General features: G+C 44.9%; 1 protein-coding gene across 10 annotated transcripts in view; it reads right to left on the bottom strand.

The window, feature by feature from the left end:
* Positions 1–13,930: 13,930 nt before the first annotated feature.
* SLC37A1 (solute carrier family 37 member 1) overlaps positions 13,931–19,213 on the bottom strand; it is a 37,566-nt gene continuing 32,283 nt past the window's right edge. For all 10 annotated transcript variants that reach the window (XM_066979347.1, XM_048064282.2, XM_048064280.2 and 7 more), the window contains 2 exons: positions 17,245–17,297; positions 13,931–16,654 (listed from right to left, as the gene is read on the bottom strand). In XM_066979347.1, coding sequence (XP_066835448.1) covers positions 16,639–16,654; positions 17,245–17,297 — 69 coding nt within the window. In that variant the 3' untranslated portion in view covers positions 13,931–16,638. The remainder of the gene's footprint in view (positions 16,655–17,244; positions 17,298–19,213) is intronic.

Below are 19,213 nucleotides of genomic sequence, written 5' to 3'. Positions count from 1 at the left end.
TTCTGCTCTTGGGCTGGGAGCTGCGGGCTCGCGGGCACACGCACACAGCGCCGAGCGGCACTCATGGATGGGGGGAAACCTCCCCCACCGTTTTTACCCTGAAACGGGAGCGGGATTGCTAAATTGGTGCCGACCCTTTTGGTGAGCTTCCCGCAGGCTGCCAGCAGGCTCCCAGCTGTGCCGTGCGCTGGAGATGCCCTCGGACACCCACTGCAGCCAGGGCTGGGGGCTGTCTCTGCCCAAACCCGGCAGCTTGGTTTCCACATCCCTCCTGTTATCGTGAGCTGGGAAGAAAAAGCAGCAGCCGTAAAGCCACGAGCACCAGAAGCACAAAGGACACGCAAAGCCCAGGCTCTCGTCCCATGCCACCCCCAGAGTGAAGGCATGTGCTGCTGAGGGGAATGTGAAGCATCCTGGCAAGCGTGTCCCCCGTTTGAAGGTGTAGCTAAAAAACGAGGAGGGAGGAAAGCACCCGATGGCTGACTCTCCGAGCGGGTGCCAGGTGCCATCTGCTGCGTGTCTGTGCTACTCCGCAGTGCCCGCGCCTGCCGGGAGCTGAAAGAGCAGCACCGGGTGAGGCTGGGTCACGGAGGGGAGCGGCTCCTCCGCCCTCGCACGGCACAGGCTGTGTTGAGTGCTGGGACCAGCTCGTTCTGGCACTGTTAGCGGTGTTTTCCGAGGCTGCCGATGGAGGAGCTGCAAGAAGGTGTCCTGATGTCCTTTGTGCCAGAGCCTGGCAGAGCTCGGCTTGTGGGAGCAGGTTCGACGGGGGCTCGGGGCTGCCTTCCCTGCCCAAACTGAAGCCTGGCACCACCCGACCCATGGAGGAGACCAGCGAGGTTCTGCAGGCTCCCCAGCATGTGGCAGCCCTTTCAGGAGAGAGTCCTGTACGGCTGTAGGCTATCCCACAGACTACCCCACCAGCTATCCCACTGACTATCCCATCAGCTATCTCACAGGCTATCCCATTAATTATCCCATTTACTATCCCATCAGCTATATCGTAGGCTACCCTGCCAGCATCCCCTCGGCTATTTGGGGGCGGTCAGACAAGGTCACAAATCCACTGCAGGGTTTGATGGCACTTACTGAGATGTGTAATGATCAGAACCTCACACCGGTAAGAGTCTGCCCTTCGATTTCTATTTTAAAAATAAACCAGCTTATCCAGACAGCAAAAAGACAGGTTCCAAAATCAAACTGATGATCCCATTCCTGCCTCTCCATTTTCCTCATACGTACTGTTCACAGGCATTCATATTCTGTGTATTTAAGTCCCTGCACATGCACATCCCCTTTAATTACTTCAATACTCATTGGAAAAAAAATATGTTCTGCACTACAATTGCTAACCACTGCACTTTTCAAGAACATTTCATGTCGAAGTGAATCCAGAGAAGGTGAGCTCTCAGAAATTGTGGTAAGAGCCTGCGGAAATCTAAGGCCCAGCCTGAAAGGTGACAAAAGATGACGTTTGTCAAAGTGGACGTGCAGCTCTAGGAGATCACTGCCTGCCTTTAACAAGTCCAACCCCCTCAGAGCCCCCTATTTTATTACACTCTGCCACGTGGGTGAAAATACCTTAGAAGAACTATCCTACCATATCGAACTCTACAACAGCTCACCAGCTGGGCCAGATCCTGCCCGGCAGGAAAAGTGCCTTTGGGCAAGGACAAGGAGGAAAAACCTCAGGTTTCATGCAAAGCGCAGGAGGTACCTCGGTGCCCTTGGAGGGGAGTGATGGGGGTGTAAGGTTGTGTTCGGAGTTGCTTCCTGGACCACTGGGACTGGGAACGTGTGGCCTGGCCTCACGGTGGTGATGGGTGGCTGGAGCATGACTCAACTGTTTTAAGGAAGGTCATGTATTTTGAATTAAGAAAAAGAAGCAGAGAATGAAAAAATAACCTTTTTCCTTTACCTACTCAGTACCTAAGCCTCTCAGCTGCCTCCTTGGCTCACTAACCTTTTCTTGCTGGTCCTGTCCTCCACCTGCAGGGTCTCTTGCACATGTCTGCCTTGCTCAACACTCCCACGGAGCCTTGTCTTACTGCTTGGTCTCTCTACCTCACTCCCCTCAAACCTACTGAAACGCCTCGTTGCCCATAGAGTGGTGATGGTTTTCCCTCTGCCCCCTCAGCTCCTCTTTTCTCCCTATTTCACCCCATCTTCTCTCTCCTTTCCTCAGGGGTTTTGCCACTTCTGAGGGACTTTTCTCCACCATGAACATGAGTCAGGGTCAAGTCAATATAGGAATTAGTTTTTCATGGCAGTAAGGCTGCTAATGGCTAAACTGATGGTTATACCAGCATAAGCTCCACCATCACGTCCATGGCAGAACATGTTTGACTTTTGCACTCCAGCTTTAACTCCCTTTCATACGCCTATGGAAAGCGTAGGACTTTCTGTATACAGAAATTTTAGCTTGCTTCTTTGCACATTTTTTTTATACACTGCCAGGTTTCCACAGGACCTGGCCTGGAAATGATCATATTTAATGCTAATCACAGAAGGAGTGATTGCTAATACTAGGACCTTTCTATGATCTGTCTATCTGGGCCCCCAAAACCTGCATTCAGGCTTTCACCATGCAGCAGCTCAGCTCCCTACCTCGCTCTTGGCTCCAGCCCCGTTTCTCGGTCACCTCAGCCCAGCCCCAAACCGCGTTGTGCAGCCATAACCACACGGGTGTCCCAGTTCCCATGGCAAGCCCTCCTGAATGTGGGCTGAAAGGGATCTGCAGCACCTCCTGGCATGGCTGGTCCAGGGGGACTGTGTGTGAGACACACAGCCCTGTGGGCTGGAGAGGTGGCATTATTCACTCTGGGTGCAGTCTTGCTCCTTAATACAGCAGTGCTGGCCACTGCCGTAACAATAAGGCCTATATTATGGTAACAATTACTGTTAAAATTCTGGTAGCAGTGGTTCTTGCTTACGTCTCAAAACTCGCCAGCACAAAGCATGGGAAAGACAAAGAGGAAGCACTGTTAAGTCACAAACTCTTACATCGGGTCCTTTTTCTCAGGCCCTACAACAGTGGCACGGTTGACCCCAGGTCCTGACTTTGCTCAGGGCACTTTGCATCACCTCTCCTGGCTCCCTCTGCCTGCCAGGGCGAGCAGGACCTCGGGCACTGCAGGCACAGAGAGCTGCGGCTGCCTGCAGGCAGATTTGACTCCTCTTCGATTGCTGCAACCCGGCAGGCTCTCTGGTGGTTTTTCTGGTGGTTTTTCAGGCTCCCATCCCTCTCTACCTTCCCTTTTTCCACACCTTCCCTTAATTTCTCAGTCCCCTCCCATCTCTGTAACCCTGCTCGCTGTTCCTAGCCCTTCATCTAAAGTATTTTCATGGATTCAAGAGTACCCAAGCGCCTTGCAATCTTGCTGTCAGCACCGCTGTATGCCGTATGAAGCATGCAGTCCATGTGCACATACACAGACCCTAGCTGACCACTAATGGTGGATGTAGCCAGCGTGTTGGAGCCTTGGTGCAGAGCTTCTGGGAAAGCCCAGCTATAAAAGCTGTTTTCATAAGGTTGTGGAAGAAATTAGCAGACCCAACTGGAACCTTCAATAGCTGATGGGGAAAAAATAAATGAAATTAACTGTGTCTGGAGTCACTTGCTAGATCATTCAGAGGGCTGGGAGCCAAGGAGTGGAAAAGTAAATTCCCTCTACTGGACAAGATTGGCTCACGCTCTTGGCAAGAAAGCCTGAGTGGCGGACCGGAGTCCGTGCTCCCAAACAGGAGGTAAGCAACACACGGCTCTATTTAAAGAAAACTGCCTGGCATTTTACACATCGCATGAAAGCAAAGTTACCTCAGATGCACATTCTGGGAGGCAGCCATCTGAACAGCTCGGTGCTGCTCTGCGGCTCAGTGCAAATCGTCTCTTTCCATCTTTCTGACAGGCAGACCTCAGACATCCTGAAGTTTGGAGACAACTCGAGGACTAATGAAGGGTTGCTAACGCTGGTGCCAACCTGGCACAGCATGCCTAACATACGCATGGGATGAAGGTCTGGGGGAAGGAGGTCTGTGGGCCTTTGTGTCTCGGTGAAAGGGATGGCATGGGCAGAGAGCTTGGCATCACCTGCGGCAGTCGGAGAAGGATGAGCATCCGCTGCTACTGGCAGAGGTCCGAGTGGCCATGTGAACATCTGGTGGGTCAGCATAAAGGGACTTTTAACAACCCTTTGCAGTATATAAGAAATGAAATACTATTTTAGTGTGATTTTTAAAATATGTCTTCATAGACATCGTAATACCTCACACATATGTAACATTTTTTCCACAATGTACATATTTTCTGATATATTTCCTGTTTGCATAGAGCATTCAATGTTGTTGCCATTAATGGCCAGAAGCCCATTGTATTTTCTTTATACAGTGGATTAAAGGGGCTCATCTTTTAGCGTGGGAGGCCGGAAGAGAGCCGAGAATACCGTGTGAAAAGGATGACAAAAGATCGTGGGCCCAGGTAGTACAGAAGTGTCTGACCTGCTTCACCAGAGAGCTGAAAGCTGTATGAAATACGGAAACTTCTAACACTCCTGCAGTTTCTGAAACCATGTTGAGTTCAGTGATGCTGCTCCCTGGGAGCGTTACCCAGACAATCACCCATTATGCGTCTCTCCATTAGCATTGCCACCATTTCTGACAGTCATAGGTCACGGCCACAGCAAGTCAGAAGACTGGATGAGAGATCATTAGTGTCTGCTTTCAAATAACACATTTCTGATTTTTCTTTTTACTTGTCTCCTGATTTCTGAACCTGGCTGTTCATCCAGGTCATGTACGTGAGCTTTCGTCTACAACTCTGAGAGCCAGAGATGTTAGCCAAGCAACAAAATTGAACCGGGATTTTCATGCCATAATAAGGCTCCAGTTCCTGAGGAAAACAGTAAATGTCATACAATTAATGGTATGGTCAGGAGAAAGGGCAGCACTGAAGTATTACAGAAAATGAAACGGAAGTAGCTTATGGTGAGGGTGGGTCTCTCATGAAAACTGAGGTGGTTTTTTGGTCAATATTTTTCACTACCCTTTCTCCATCCTCCATTTGATTCTGCCCCACACAGCCTCCTCCTGACTTTTCACCACGGTGTTGGGTCTCATCCTACACCTCCATCCCCGTCCTGCACCCTCCTGCTCATGTGTGTGGTCCCAAGTGAACCCCAAGACCAATAACATTTATTTCAAGGTGTGAACATTAAAGTCCAAGATATTGCAAGAGGTAAAGAAAAGCAGCTCACGACTGCTTCCCTTCCTACCTTCCACACAAGCAAGCATGTGCAACGTCCAAGAAGCCCACCCAGCCTCCAGGCACCAGGGCAGCGTGTCCAGGCCATCTGCCCAGCAGCCGGACACCATGAAGACTGAGTCCAGATCTTAGGCCCAGGATCAGCTGCAATGACACGGAGGACAAGGGACACTACCTTCCAAGTCCTCCTCACATCTCCTGGGTTATTCCTGGGTTGGTGGCCATGTGCGGGGTTGGGTGTGTCTTCTGCACCCTTCTGGGGCTGGCAGTGATCAGCCTCTCCACCCCTTGTCCCACCTGTGGGAATCATCAGGACTCACCACTGCTCTTCACCTCCAGGCCCAGGTCTCAGCCCATAGCCTTGTGTAACAACAGGTAGATGTCCTGGTGTCCCGATGACCTGCTAACTTATATGCCACGAATCACAAGCCATTTGGAGAGCCCCTTCCATTTCCTGGCTCCCTTGGGGCTGTCCCACAGCCTCTCCTGTCTTCTCACAACTGCATGGGTAGCATGGCCCAAGGGCCCTGACCGCACGGCAGTGTCCCTGCAAGCCACGGGCACAGCAAACTGCACAACCCTGGACTGACCGGCAGCCGTGTGAGGAAAATCAGGGTTTGCCAAGGGCCATCATGGGAAGCCTTGAGCAACGAGAGCAACCTTCCCCTTCAGGGGCACTGCTGTGGTGGTTTTTGGGTACACTGCCAGGAGAGCAGCTCAGGGACCATCACCAGGGACAAGCCATGATGCCCTGACGGTCCACAGCTGCTGGCTTTTAGCAGGAAACTTCTCCCAGAGGGTTTCAGTAGCGGCTGGATCCTTTCCTGTCACTGTCCAGCACAGCCAAAGCCATGTCTCTGTCGTAGCTTTTGATCCTCTCCCCTTTCCCTCCTTTCTTTCCTCTTTTTCCTTCTCCTTTGAGTGGATTTCACTGAATTCACCTTGGACTTTTTTTTCTTTCTTTCTTTTTAAAAAATCCTTATCCTTTCATTGTCAGTTGCTTCCCCACAGTCTGGACACTGGGCGGGGAGGTTTCCCCCTCCCTGAGTCTCTCCCTCTGCCCAAGCGTTTGATGGAAATGCACTGTTGGCTCTCGGCCGCTGTCTCATAAGAGAGGAATTAACTTTTCACAGACAGCAAACAAGTTTTCTGGTGAGAAGCTGAGAAGATCAAGAAACTTTCTGAACACATAGAAACAAAGCAAAACCCCAACAGCTCTCTGTTAAAAAGGGGACAAATCTGTGGCCAGCTCTGCTCTCCAACCCCACTCCTTTTCCCTGCACTTTTACTCTGTTTTTGTTTCTCTTGCTCATTCTCTCATCATGTCCTCTGACCAGGGCTGTGCTCCTCACTACCTGCCCTGGTATCTTCATCCACCATGGCTGGGGGGTGCTTCACACTCTTCCCCCTGTACCATTTCATCCAAGGGGTGCAGTTTCCCCACCATTTGCCATCAGCCCCTCCTGCCAGCAGTGCAGCCCCACTCTCTTTTGTCCCTCTGCCCACGGAACAGTGCTAGCGAGCAGAGGAAAAGCTGCAGAGCCAGAATTACTTATCAGTAAAATAGGATTCCTACAGAGAAGCCAAGTCCTGCTTGCTTTGGAGCCTATGAGAGTTTGACCCTTGCATTTGCTAGGGAGAAAGCCAAAGGCAATACATCACTTTGTTTTTCTTAATAAAATGGTGCACTTGGTCTGTTCTATTTGTCTTCTACATGTCCCCTCCCCTCCTCCAAGCCACCACCACCATGCTCATGGAGTGAGCAACCAAGACTGGAGCTGTATTTAAAGAAGTATGCCTGCTGCTGAAGAGCTGCTGCTCAGAAGCATGCCTGGTTTGAGTGTACATCTCTGTGTGAGGTGTGACTGGGTGAGTCTCTGCAAGTCTTTTAGGTATGCCATGGGTCATGAACACCCCACCACTGCACACACTACTGAGATGTCTGCTGGCTACCATAAATTAAGTATTGCTATAGGCAACTGAAAGCTGGCAAATGTTGTCCAACTTGGCATGCTAAGTTTGCAGATGAAACTAAATTTGGAGGAGTTGTTGACTCCCTTGAGGGCAGAGAGGCCGTGCCAAGAGATGGAGGGGATTGTGCTGCTCTGCACTGGTGCGGCCTCACCTCGAGCACTGTGTGCAGTTTTGGGCACCACAGTATGAGAAGGACATAAAACTATTAGACTATTAAAGAGTGTCCAAAGGAGGGCTAAAAAGATGGTGAAGGGTCTAGAGGGCAAGATGCATGAGGAGCAGCTGAGGTCCTTTGGTTTGTCCAGCCCAGAGCAGAGCAGGCTGAGGGGAGGCCTCATGGTGGCCTACAGCTTCGTGTTGGCCAGCTTCAACAACTGGCCTCACTGCCTAAGGTAAAGGTTGATGAATGTAAGCTCAGCCAAGTCCTCCAGAGACCCAAAATCCATCACCATGTATCACTGTAGGAAAACTTTCTGCTTTGGCATCCATGCCTGGCCACCACATCCCCCATGGAGGGCATCAGCTGCTGCAGAAAGCTGTGGTACCTGTATGGGCAGAGGCCAGCAAAGGCTGTACACCATGGAACAGATCCAGAATTTGATTCTGGAGGAACCAAACCAACATTCATGAAGGAATTGCTTGGGCAAACTTGCTTTGTTTACAATCACATGTCGCAGAATAAGAAAATTGCTAGAAAGGCATGCAGCAATGGAGCATTTACTAGATCCATTTCTTGGCATAAAAAATAAGATATAGTTGATCACAGGGTTGTTTGTTGTTGTTGTTCTCAGCAAAACACATTTACATGGGCAATTTCAACTGTGCCTGGAAAACACAGACAGCAAAAGCAACACAGAAGGGATGCGTAGGTGAGCATACTGGATGCTAGTGATTAATTTTGTCTGCTGTTATGGGCCTGGGAAAACTGAAAAAAACTGTGTATAGGAACCAGTCTGTGCTGAGGAATACCATTTCCTTCCTGGTGACACACTCTGGAATGAGATTTAGATATTGCTTCGACAGATGCATTACATTATTATAGGATTTCAAGCAGGCAAATAAATGTAGGAGCTTTGTTTTCCCTGCTACTGAATGGCTTACATCATCTGTAACTTTCCTACCACGAGGTCTTATTTCAAACAACAGTGATGGGGAAATTATCCTGAGAATCAGACGTGTTAGCTTTACTCTGACTGATCAGGGAATTTAATCAATATGTCATTGTTAGGTGTTTTGCTGAAGAGGGATTTCATCCCCCTCAAGTAATTATTTACTGAAATCTGACGTCTGTAAGGTCAGAGTCTCGTGATTTACCTGACAGTGAAACATGTGAGAAGTTAGCCTGTCAAATATAGCTCCAGTACAGGTATCAGTCCTAGAGCACCCATTCTCAGGTTTCCTCATCCAGATTTGTCAGTCAGCCCAGTTCTGCATTTCTGGGCTGGTGGCCCCAGTTTTGAGACCTGTCAATGTGAAAATCAGAGCAAGGAAAACTGGTTTACTGATATTTCTCTGTTTTAAGCAGCCACTCCATTTTGCAAGCAGATGTGCTGACCAGCTGTGCTAACATGTTCTCCTCTTCAAAGCAAGCGAGCAAACTTTCTTACTCTCAGCCCTGTAAGAGAGCCAAGAGGGAAGCACAGAGCTGCTCCGTGCTGGCACCGAGCTGAATGCGCCCACACTTCGATGGGGTGACAGTCACTCCAGCACACAGGACCATGCATATCACTTCAGAACAGAGAGTATGTGATCGATACATTTTTGTGAGCTCTTCTATTATTTGCTAGAATGCTTTTTTGCTTTCATATAACTGGAAAGCTGCAGCTAGAGGAGGAAGGGGGAGGAAGTGTTACAAGGATTCCCAACAGCAATAGCTAAGTCAAACCCCTCAGTTACATGGTTATTAGCCCCAAGTATCAGTGGAAAACCAAACATGCAGATTCTGTCATGGAACAACACAACATTCAGATGTTTCCTACCAGATGATAGGAATGATTTAATAATAGCTTCAGAACCTGCTGTACTTATTAAGCTAAAGTCTCACGTGGCCTGCAGCAAAATTGGATGACTCAGACTCAAACATAATACTCTGTCCTCTGCAGCAGAAATAAGAGCATTGTGTTTGGCAGAAGAATCAGAAGAAACCCACTCCTTACTAAACCTAAACTTTACCCTGGATGTTATTTGGCTGCTCCATACACTCTATGCCAACTACCCTTTGTATAACAGAAATGAAAAGGTGAGAATTCAGAAGTTGCAGTGAAGTCCATCTCTCTTTCAGCTTGATCCTGATTCACGCTGTAACTCATGTGTGTATATATATATATATATATACACACACACACACAAATGCATCTTCATCCCTCTTGATTTAGCATATGAACTCAGGCTGCTGCTTTGAGTTCTGACCTCAATGCAAGCTGCTGCTGGTTTCTGAATAACCTGAGAAATTCAGGCCACCTGTTAAGGATTTGGGTACCAGATAAACTTAAAAACTGCAGCGCCCAAGATGGCAAGGACATATAACATTTTTGAATTCTCCAAATGCTTGCTCCTGAGCTACACAAGTGAAAGGAGAATGACATCCTAGAAATAACATCCCTAGGTATTAGATCTTCGCTGTAGCTTGTCAGTACAATCACTAAAGTACTAACAGAAAAGGCTAAGCATCTCACCGTAACTCCGCTCTGCCACAGCTCATCTGTCTAATACAATCTCCCCAAGGTTTTACCTGCTGTGAATCTTTATGTGAAACAAACAACAGAAATTACCTTGGTCAGAGATCACAGGCCACAAATAAAAATAAAAAAAATCTAGCAAACATGAAACCTGTGTCCTGCAATCTTGGGAGGAAACACTACAACGTCTGAGCTAGGCTTATACAAGAAAGTGATTTGTAGGGATGAGGAAAAATGAGATGTTTTAGTTCATTTTTTTTTCTGTTGCATTTTTGAAGACACACTATGAACATGATTAGAGGAGGAGAATCAGCTAGCGTGATGGTAAATAAATACAAATATCAGAATAATGCAGATACTATGATGCTTAGTTTTGAAGCATGAACTCTACCCCCAACCCAAGACTCAAATAACTGTGGTAACCTAAATATCATGGGAGGGATTCAGACCCACACAGGACAGGCCTTCACCTTACCTGAAAAGTACTTGCAAAATGTCAGCCGCACTCAGGTTCTCTACTAGTTGCTCATCCGACCCGGTTTCCACCCTGCTATCCCATGAGCAAAGGACGACACTGATGCCTGAAAGTGCAAAATCAAGTAAGTGTGACTGGATGCAAGTCTCTTGATGGCTTCAGAGACCCTGCAGAGCCTCTCCGTCACTGCAGCCATCAGATGGGGAATTACCCAAACCCTCACAGGCATTTCTTATAAGCACAGGAACCAACTGGTCTGTGGAGAGGAGAAACTACAGATGTGAGCACAAAAGTGCCAAGCTTCAAATAAGCCCTCTGGCAATTGAAAAATCAGAAGATGGTTCAGGGAGAGCAGTCCCCTCGCCCCAGCCTGGAAGTGCTGCTCAGCACTAAGGGGCACCAGTAAGGACCTTTGGGGTGAAATGGCTCTTCCCCTCCCTCTTTTTATCCCAACACCAGATTTTCACTTTTCTTTGTAGTTTCTCAGTCAACTCAGTCTTCTGCACTTTGCAGTCTTGGCATTTCTACTAGTACCAATCCCACGTTCACATTTCTATAGCTCCCCAACTGTGCCCTGCATTCAATTACATCATCACTCAATGTCCTTCTTTATCTTTCATTTACAATATTGAACCACCTTTCAGTCTCTGCATTGCCTTTTCTCAGTCTGTAGCTAACATTTCATAGGCAAAGGACTTGCTCTCTTTCAGATGAAACCTGCTCAAGCTCTTGACTGCAGCCTTCTGCGGAGTCACTGGAATGTGCCTAATCCCAGAGCCTTTCGCTTGCTCTCTTCTCTCCTTGTCCTCTTCCTAAGCCTGCATACACAGTTTGTAAAGGCAGGAGGGACTCGGTGATTCCTGGAGATGCAGAATGACCAGCCGCTACGTGATTCTCTCTGTTCTCACCATGACATTTCACCCACAAAACAACACACTTTGTGTAGTTTTGCTTTTTCCTAGTATTTACAGAAGTACAGGAAAGAGCTATTTTTAGGCAAGAGATATTCAGCATCTGATGCCAACCTTTCGCTTACCTCACTGGTTTCCAGCAACTGCCCTTTTTCCTCATCCATTGTCTCTACTTATGCTAACACATATTTCACTACCACTGCCTTTTTTTTTTTTTTTTTTAAACTGTGACATGCAGATATACCTTTCCAGGAGAAAAAAAAAAGACTCATTTGTATTTATTTTTATCTGGACAGTTATTTAACAGCCACAACAAAGGATATTCTATGGATGTTGGCACATGCACCCTTATTATATGGCATAGAATACATACATCTACTTACAACCGGACAGACGGTCCCTTACAATGTGAAGTTGTGGTGTAAACCATTTGTGGACAGAGATCTTAAACATCTTCCATTTCTCAATGGTTTGAAAAACTTGCCGTGAATATTGCAGTCAGCCACCAGGAAGGAAACGTTTTTGGAACCCCATCCGAGTGAAACACATTACTCGGAGCATCAGCCTTTTAACAGCATTCCTGTGTTTACACTTACACGGCAGTACATGCACAGCTTAGTGTCATCCGCTGCCTGAAATGTCTGGACCACAGATAGTATTACTGAAATGTGGCTAAATATTTGTAACCTGCCTCTGTAGAAGAATAAGGGAGAGAAACACCAGCCCCAATATCATCAGGAGGTGAAGAAAACATCCTTTTAATTCTCTATTTCAGTACAGTGTCAAAGAAGACTTTCAACATGTATTTGACAGCTAATATCCTGGTGCAGGAGATGAGCAGAGTCCCTGAAATAGGCCTAAAAAAAGTTTGGCTCTTGTATCCATAGACTACAGAGCCATGAAAGTTTCACTGCAGCAGAAGGATAATTATGCTACACGTATACATCAACAGAGAAATACAGATGAAGAAAATAAATAAAAAAACAAGCATCAGCTAGTGATGTTAATTCTCTCCTTATTCTCAACTCCTAATCAAAAGAGGGGAAACAAAGAGGGGATAAGGACATTTTATAGCAATGAAGTTTATTAAGCTCTGAAGCAGTGAGACACATAACGTGCTGTAAAAGTCACTGGACACACGGCTGAAGTAGAGCAGCAGTTAAAGCAGCTCCTTCTCCCTTCCCAGCTGTAAGGAGGACAGTCAGATTTTTAACTCAGCATGGCAGAAAACGTAGCTCAAGGTTACTGATGCCCCAGAGCACTGAGATGCAGAGCTCCCGGTGAAAGTAATGGAGCCCTGCGTCTGCGGTCACTTTGCAGGCACAGCAGTCTGGGAGCAGAGAGGAGAAAGAGTCCATGCTATCGCACTGATAATTTAGCAAAGAGCAAAACAAAATCAAAATAGATTTGCTGTGAGGTGAAAGTGACATAGTTCAGCAATAAGAACAACCTATCAGATAAACTTCAAGGTTGGGGAAAATCACTACATAATCTAATCTAACCTCCTATATAATATGCAGGCCATAAAATTTCATTCAGACCAGAGAATACCACCATCACCAATTCCAGGCCTAATAATTTGATCAGATTGTAAACAATCTTTCTCAACTGAACTCCGTATGAAGAACAGCCAGGCTCCAACAGCTCTAAATAACCTCTGACTTCTTTTATACCATATTACGCCTACGTAACTTTGAGCAGCACTTCTCATACAAACAACTCCAGGCATCAATCACTGGAGAAAACTACCAGCACCAGCTGAATGGATTCTCAAGTGTGAGTGCTGCTGCAGAAGGCTGAGGTAGCGTGACATTGGCATAAACACAAATGGAGGATTCCCATTATTATTCCAAGGATATTATGCAAGAAATACACACAGGAACCTTCAGAAGAGGCTGGCAGAATCCCTTCTGGAGTTTCCTAGCTGGCAGAATACACAGGAATAGGCATGTTTTGGTCCATGGAGTAGGTCAGCAGCTTAATTTAGAGGCAAAAGAAATCAAAGTGATCTGTGAATACACCACTACCTTCCTCGCTACCTGTTTATCTCTTCCCTACCCTATAAACCCTTCCGATGCACAACGGAGGCAAACCTCCACTGCAGCATCTCCAGCGACAGCCAAGGCACTGCTGAGGGTGCAGGTACTCTGGTGGAGGCTCCTGCTCCAGATCAGGCAGGACAGAAGCTTGTACCTGAGTCTCCTTTCTTACACATGAAGGCCCAAGCTATTACTTGCCTGTCTCTGGGAGGCACTTTGGGCACTTTCTGATCAGAAATTCTGTCCAAGACCCTCAGACACATTTCTAACCATAATTGTTTTCCTTTCCAAGCAGTTTTTCCCCTGACTCAGGTAACTGTACTCCTTCCCTCCTAGATGGAAATAAGGAGGCAGAATATACCCATCTGATGCAGCTGATTGGAAATAATGATGTTGCACAACCCACAATCCCATTAAATGAAAAAAGAAAAATACCTGTTCAAGTTGAGAAGGGTATTGTTTTCAAAACAAAAGGTTCTAATTTGTTCTCCTAATGAACTATTTTCATTACCCTCACAGGAGACAGGAGCGCTGTCTCAGCAGGGATGTCTACCCTCCAAAACAATAAATGGAGCATTTCTTCATGGAGATGTAAAAGATGAAGTAATCAGCATTTCTCATTTTAAAGCAGAACCCATTTTTATTCTACACAGAAGATAAATAGATAAAAATTCACAATAACCAGCATTAAAAACAAAAAACAAACCCTGCAGTCTTATTTCAATTCGGCTCTACCTACTGGTCATTCATGTTTCCATATACAAAATTTTGTCAGTCTTGCTCATTTCCGGATGAACGAATATTGACACCCAGTAATAACAAAGCAGTTTGTTCACAACCTGGGAGACCCTTAGGGTTGTTACAAAAGAGCAGCAATCTTCATCTTTTTGTCGAACACATTCGTTGCTGGGAGGAACTGAAATTTGGCACATTAGCAAGGAAAGAGACGTCGGTGCAGCGGGAGTCCCAATTCCCTCCTGTGATCAGTGGAAGGAAGGACTCAGCCCAGCACCTCAAGTGTTTTCACAATCCCATATCTAAGTCACTTCAGCACAATAGCTATTCAAATAAATAAATAAATAACAGCAGCAGCCCCAACAAGTAAAACATGTAAAATCCAAAACACAGTTAAACATCTTTACAATGTGTAGCTGTTAAATATAACTGAAAGCATCTCAACCGAAGACTTCAGCCCATAGGGAACAGCCTCTCAAAATCTGAGTGCGGCAGAGTATAAAAGCATAAATCACGTTGATAAACTAGTGATATAGCTCTACATAGCTTTTTGGGGGGAACAGATTGGCATCTTCAGCTAAAGTTCTCCATCCCTCCTTTCTCACACAGTTCTTAAAGTCACGCCAGCACAGCTCTTTTGGGGATGCAGCGTTATTTTTCCCTGCAGGCTAGATGAGTCCCCTGATCTACTGCAGAATTCTGTGGCATTTAAATACATCCTAAAGCCTAAATGCAGCATGGATTTACCAGTACAGGCTAAGTGTCCCCCCCCAGTCTCAACAGGTTTACTCAAAAGGTGTACAGTTAACCATTGATCTAGGTAACTGCAGCTTCAGAGCCTACATAGAGCATTCACTTGCAAAAAGACTTTGGTACCTACCATAAATCTTTGTGGGACTGAGGTCTTCCCTGTGTCTCTGTTCAGCAAAACAGATAAAAAATGAACACATTCTTATGATGGATCAAGCATAAAGCACATGCTGAATCAAAACAGTGAAATAACTGATCAGAGACCGAACCATTACAAAACAGTCCTGGAAATTAAGTATTGTGCCAACACATGGAACATAATACCAGCAGCTGATGAGACATTTCTCCATGTTTTCCCAGGCTATTTTAGAGTGCTGTTTTGTTAATCAAGTACAAACACTACTGCATTGTTTCACAAAACTTACAGCATAGTTCAGAACAAGACATGTGCCTAGAACTTTAATAAATACAGTTAAGAACAATACACAGTTTAAGTTATCTAACCTTCACAATCTAAGTATAAACACCTCGTACAAAAAAAATCCTTTTTACTTTGTACACGTTTAAAAAAAGATCACAGAAACATCTGTTTTGCAAAGGAGATACCTGTATGAAGAGATGATATGTTCTGAAGACATTAAATTGTCTATTTGCTGGGTAACACTAGTTACTGAAATGTTCTCTTACAATCTACCACCTAGGTAATTTTTCTTCTCTTATACATACATATTTTGACTCTGAATCTGAAACTCAAAGCCACTTGAAATTAGCCACTTGAAAGAGATTTCTGGTTATTAAGGCCCTGATCTGACAGTGACTTCCAAGTGCACACAACACCACCGGAGTACCCAACAAAGATCATTGTGGCACTGGGCACTAAAGCAGCTACTCTCTTCAATCCTGTAATGCTAAAGTGTGGCAGCATACAGTTCTTTGCCACCCCAAAGGAACCACCCGTCATTTCAACCCAGCCTAGAGGAGCAGCACAACAATTATGTGACGTTTGCACTACCAGTTTATAATGCCCTGAAAATCGTTAGAGCCCCCCACTGGAAATTCTGACTCATAACCCACTTTTTCTTGTTGCCTGGGACTCCGTTTTGCACAATCCTAACTGAGGACTAACATCTACCCAGAGAGCCTGTGAAAACCGCTAACTGTGGTACACTGCAACTGTAAATTCCATTTCATTACCTACCGAAAGGTTGGATGTTGTCCTTGGGATTAGAATTTGTGCTATAGTTAAAAACTAATAATGGTGAGGTTATTATTGTCTGAGCAGCTTTGAAATCCTAACAGCAGTGTACATTAATAACCAGCTGGTCTTGCCCTCTATAATGTGATGCCCTCGATCACGGTGATGCACACGATAACGTGAGGGATACTTTGCTCACTGACACAGGGACATTTCACTGCTAGACTGTCTGTTATGATTTCAACATCCTTCTGCTCTACTTCTAACTTGTTTTTGGAAAACACACAGTACAGCACTTTAATTAAAAACATCCTATCAAAAGAAATAAAAAGGCACTTGGTATTTCTCTTTGGCTCAGTTGAGGCGCTCTGCTAAAAGCTTCCCAAAGTTCCCGTCCCTCCATCTGATGAATAGTTGCCATCCTGAGGTACTTATTCATGTGCAAAAATAAGAGCTTCAGGGATTTACCAGTTGCGTTTCTCAAATTGCTTCCAGTAAACGTGCAAAAATTCTTCACCAAATAGAATCTCTTAAGTATAGAATAACACATTCCACAAAGTTTTTTTCAGGGGAGCGCTCTGGTCACTTACGCAGTCATTCTTCCAAATCTGGTCTCTCAGCTCAGTGTTCTTTAAACCTGGGAAAGGACAGCAATCAGGCAGGAAAGCCCTAGGTGTGAGGTGTAACAGCCACTAACTCAAAATGCAAGATCTGTTCCTTGCTATGTGTTTTTCTATTTCACTGCTCCAAAACAGCCAAGGGGCCCAATTTAGATTTTGCTTAGGTAAGTGTAACCCCTGTGATTCACTGGATTTTTTTTCCTCAAAACCTTGTAATTTCAGTCACCTTTCCTTTATGGAGACCTTTTAGCAAAAGCTACATTTGAAACTACCAAACAATACACAGAAAGCAAGCAATCAAGTAGCTTCTTCTTCCTCACCTGCACACTCCGTGATGAAAATCAGAAATATTACATATTCAGGAAAAAACAAACCTTAACTAAGAGACTGTGACAAGTCTGTTTTCACGTGCTTTTTAAAATACAAGGCTCTAAAGAAAAATAAGAATGATTTAAGAACATTAAAAAAGATTACTTTTTTAAAGAAAAATTGAAAAAGACAAATGGACATCTAAAAACCTTAGTATGTTCTGTCTACACATGGGTATTAGCTTAGTAACATGTTCTTAAACTGTTATTAAAGACCAATAGCTGTATGTAACACTTACAGGGTATGATCTGCATTACACCGAAGTTCCTTCTGAATAAGACGGAGTAAGAACTGTAAAGAGAGTCACAGTATCTGTGTTACTATCTGTACAGATATGCCAACAAGCTAAGTTTCTGGATAAGATGCACACTTTTATTCAAAGAGTTCCTCATTTGAAACACTACCTCGTAATGCTGAAATCATTAAAACAAACAAACAAATAAATAAATAAGAAAAAATACAGATGCTTAATCAATGTTTGGAACAGTTTTCACAATGAATTCGCAACAAAAAATAATTTCCTTTTTGCAACTGAGAGACCAATTCCTGTGTAAGAAAACAATGGTTTTCCAAAGTTACGTTACCAGCAGATGTGTAAAGAAACCAGCAGAGGGAACCCAAGACTTCAAGAAAACATGGCAGATGGAAATTTTGGATCTTAAAATTATTTCAGCTGCTATTCTGAAGAATAGTTGTGCGTGTGAAAAGGTTTAATCACACAATTAGTCAAGATGAGTGATTTTAGTCATGTTTACTTGCATGTGTAGGAACAGGACTTTTAAGTGCATTTTAAAAGTTGTGCTTATGGAGACAGTCCCCAGGAAAGTGATTTTACAAAAAAAAATTAAGGACTCCCACATACATTAAAGACAGAATTAGAACTATTCCAGGGTTCATCACTGTTAAAGGTTTCCTTACCTTAAGAGGCTCACCGTTACAAATGGAATTTTCTTCAATATTATTAATTATCTGAATATTAAGTATTGCTATTTTAAGGTATTAGACCTAACATTTCAGAGATATGTGAGTGGCCAAGCATGACCGATCTGAACACCACGTGTGAGTCTAACCCCCCTCCACTTATCTTTGAATAAACAGGAATTGAATACGGGCACTTGTACTCTGCACTGCAAATAACAGTAAAAGGAGTTACAAAAAAAGTTTTACAAGAGCAGAGTCAATCCTGTCAATAACAGTATTTTCAAAATGCATTTTAACTGATGCTGCAAGGAAATGTTTTTTTTTTTCTTTTGTTTTTAACAAATAACTATAAAAAAGCAGAGTTTTAAGTCTACTTAGGAAAACTACAATTTCCCAAACCCCACTGCAGCACAGAATGGCTAATACTGAACAAACTAGTTCAAACCCCGCTTTATAGAGCTGCTGACTATTAGAGGGAACATACTTTGAATATTCAACTTATTAACATGCGGAAAAATTTAGTTGAAAAATTTGGGCTTGAGTTTAGAAAGAAAGCCTCAATCCCAACGCAAAACAAAAATTTCTGCTTGTCTCGGAGAGTGGTCTGACACTCTCAGCATCAGCTCCTCTGCTGAAGTACAGGGCTCAGGGGAATACCCTGCAGGCACAGGGTTTTGTCTGGGCACAGCCAGTAGAGAGGAAGGCGTATTTCTCAAGTGTTTCACAGTCACCCCACTCTTTCATGAGCACTTCCATCCAGGACTTCAAAAGGAGAGGATAAGCAAGTGACACTTCAGGACACCTCTGAGGTAGAGTCAGAGTAGCACTGTGTTCTGCTGGAGCAGAGCAGACAAAGCTGGTACAGATGCCTGCTAGGGAAATCCATGGCAAACACAAAAACATAACCTACAGGTTAACCTGCAGGTGGCTGCAGCAAGACTAGCTTCAAAGGTACAACAAGACACTCCATGCCTCATCTTGTGTCTTCTCTGGTCTTTAAAGCAAAGCAGGGCATGTAAGGAGTAAAAAACCTTTTCAGATCTTCCCATCCAGCATACAGGAGCGGGAGGGAAGAAAGTGGATATGCTCTGTACCGTGTCACAATGTGTGTCACGCTCCTTTTCCCTAAGCATCTGTGCCTGGTTACTGTCGAAAGTGAGGAAGCCAATTTTTGTTTAACCTAGTACAGCAGTTTCAGGGCCCATCTGGAGAATGTGATGTATTAACTTTCAGCAGTTTCATTATCATAGTGATTTTGGTGGTACAGCAACATAACAAAACAGTTG

This window comes from Anser cygnoides, chromosome 1 (genome assembly GCF_040182565.1).
Source record: "Anser cygnoides isolate HZ-2024a breed goose chromosome 1, Taihu_goose_T2T_genome, whole genome shotgun sequence".
Taxonomy (NCBI): Eukaryota; Metazoa; Chordata; class Aves; order Anseriformes; family Anatidae; genus Anser; species Anser cygnoides.
Note: the sequence above shows the minus strand (reverse complement) of the source record. Positions and strands in the feature narration are given on the sequence as shown.